Genomic DNA, 887 nt, shown 5'->3' with positions numbered 1-887 from the left:
ACTAAGTGATAGATGGAGAATTGATGGTAGAATCAATTCTAATTGATTCGAATGATAGAAGGAGAATTGATGTCTTTGAGTCATGGTGCTAGAGAAGAATATTGAATATACCATGGACTGCTAGGAGAACAAACAGATTCATTCTGGAGAGGTTGAAACCTGGTTGCTCCTTGGATGAGATAGATTGACACAATGATTGGGGTAATGGGGGTAGGTGTGTCAGACGATGAGGCTGACTTAAGATAGAGCAGGGTTCTGAGCTGTACATAGGCACATAACTATAACATAGAGTGGATGATACTGTTATGTTTCTATATGCTAATGAAATGCTCTTTTGGTTTTTCTGTTATTTTTTTCCCTAGGTATTTAAGAGATTATGGCATCTGAAACCCACAATGTTAAAAAACGGAACTTTTATAATAATATTGAGGATCATTCCCTTGATCTTCCTAGAAGAAGGAACTCTCATTTTACTGATAAGAACATGAAGGAGGTAAGTTTGTTTCTAGGCAATCAATAGTTATGACATATTAAATTTTCAGGGCTATGGATAATTTTTATTAAATTATTTAAACAAAGGAAAGAAAAGAATCCTACTATAAGAATTAAGTAGTTCAGCTCCATGTTTTAATCACATGCCATCGGTCTTTCCCAACGTCTTCCTGGAATTGTAATTGGATTAAAAAAAAATTTTTTTTTAATTATTTTTTGTGCATGTACTGTCAAACTGGATCTGACTGGCATAGGAGGAGATTGTTCCGCCTTCTCCAGCAGATCATCTGGTGGATTCGAACTGCACACCTCTGGGATTGCAGTGCAGCTTCTTGCCACCAGTGCTCCTGGTGTAATTGGACTTTTTTATTATTATTTTATGTGTGTTTGTGTGT

The 887-nt window shown here is 36.0% G+C and overlaps 1 protein-coding gene across 1 annotated transcript in view; it reads left to right on the top strand.

Annotated features, from left to right (window-relative positions):
* Positions 1-361: 361 nt before the first annotated feature.
* The window catches only part of KATNBL1 (katanin p80 subunit B-like 1), a 26378-nt gene continuing 25852 nt past the window's right edge, over positions 362-887 (top strand). Inside the window, exon 1 of the mRNA XM_006883059.1 lies at positions 362-493. Within this exon, the coding sequence (XP_006883121.1) occupies positions 377-493 (117 nt within the window). The 5' untranslated portion in view covers positions 362-376. The remainder of the gene's footprint in view (positions 494-887) is intronic.

The sequence above is a fragment of the Elephantulus edwardii genome, unplaced genomic scaffold (genome assembly GCF_000299155.1).
Source record: "Elephantulus edwardii isolate Elephantulus edwardi_28Jun2011 unplaced genomic scaffold, EleEdw1.0 scaffold00026, whole genome shotgun sequence".
Classification (NCBI taxonomy): Eukaryota; Metazoa; Chordata; class Mammalia; order Macroscelidea; family Macroscelididae; genus Elephantulus; species Elephantulus edwardii.
This window is presented reverse-complemented; position numbering and strand designations above follow the sequence as displayed.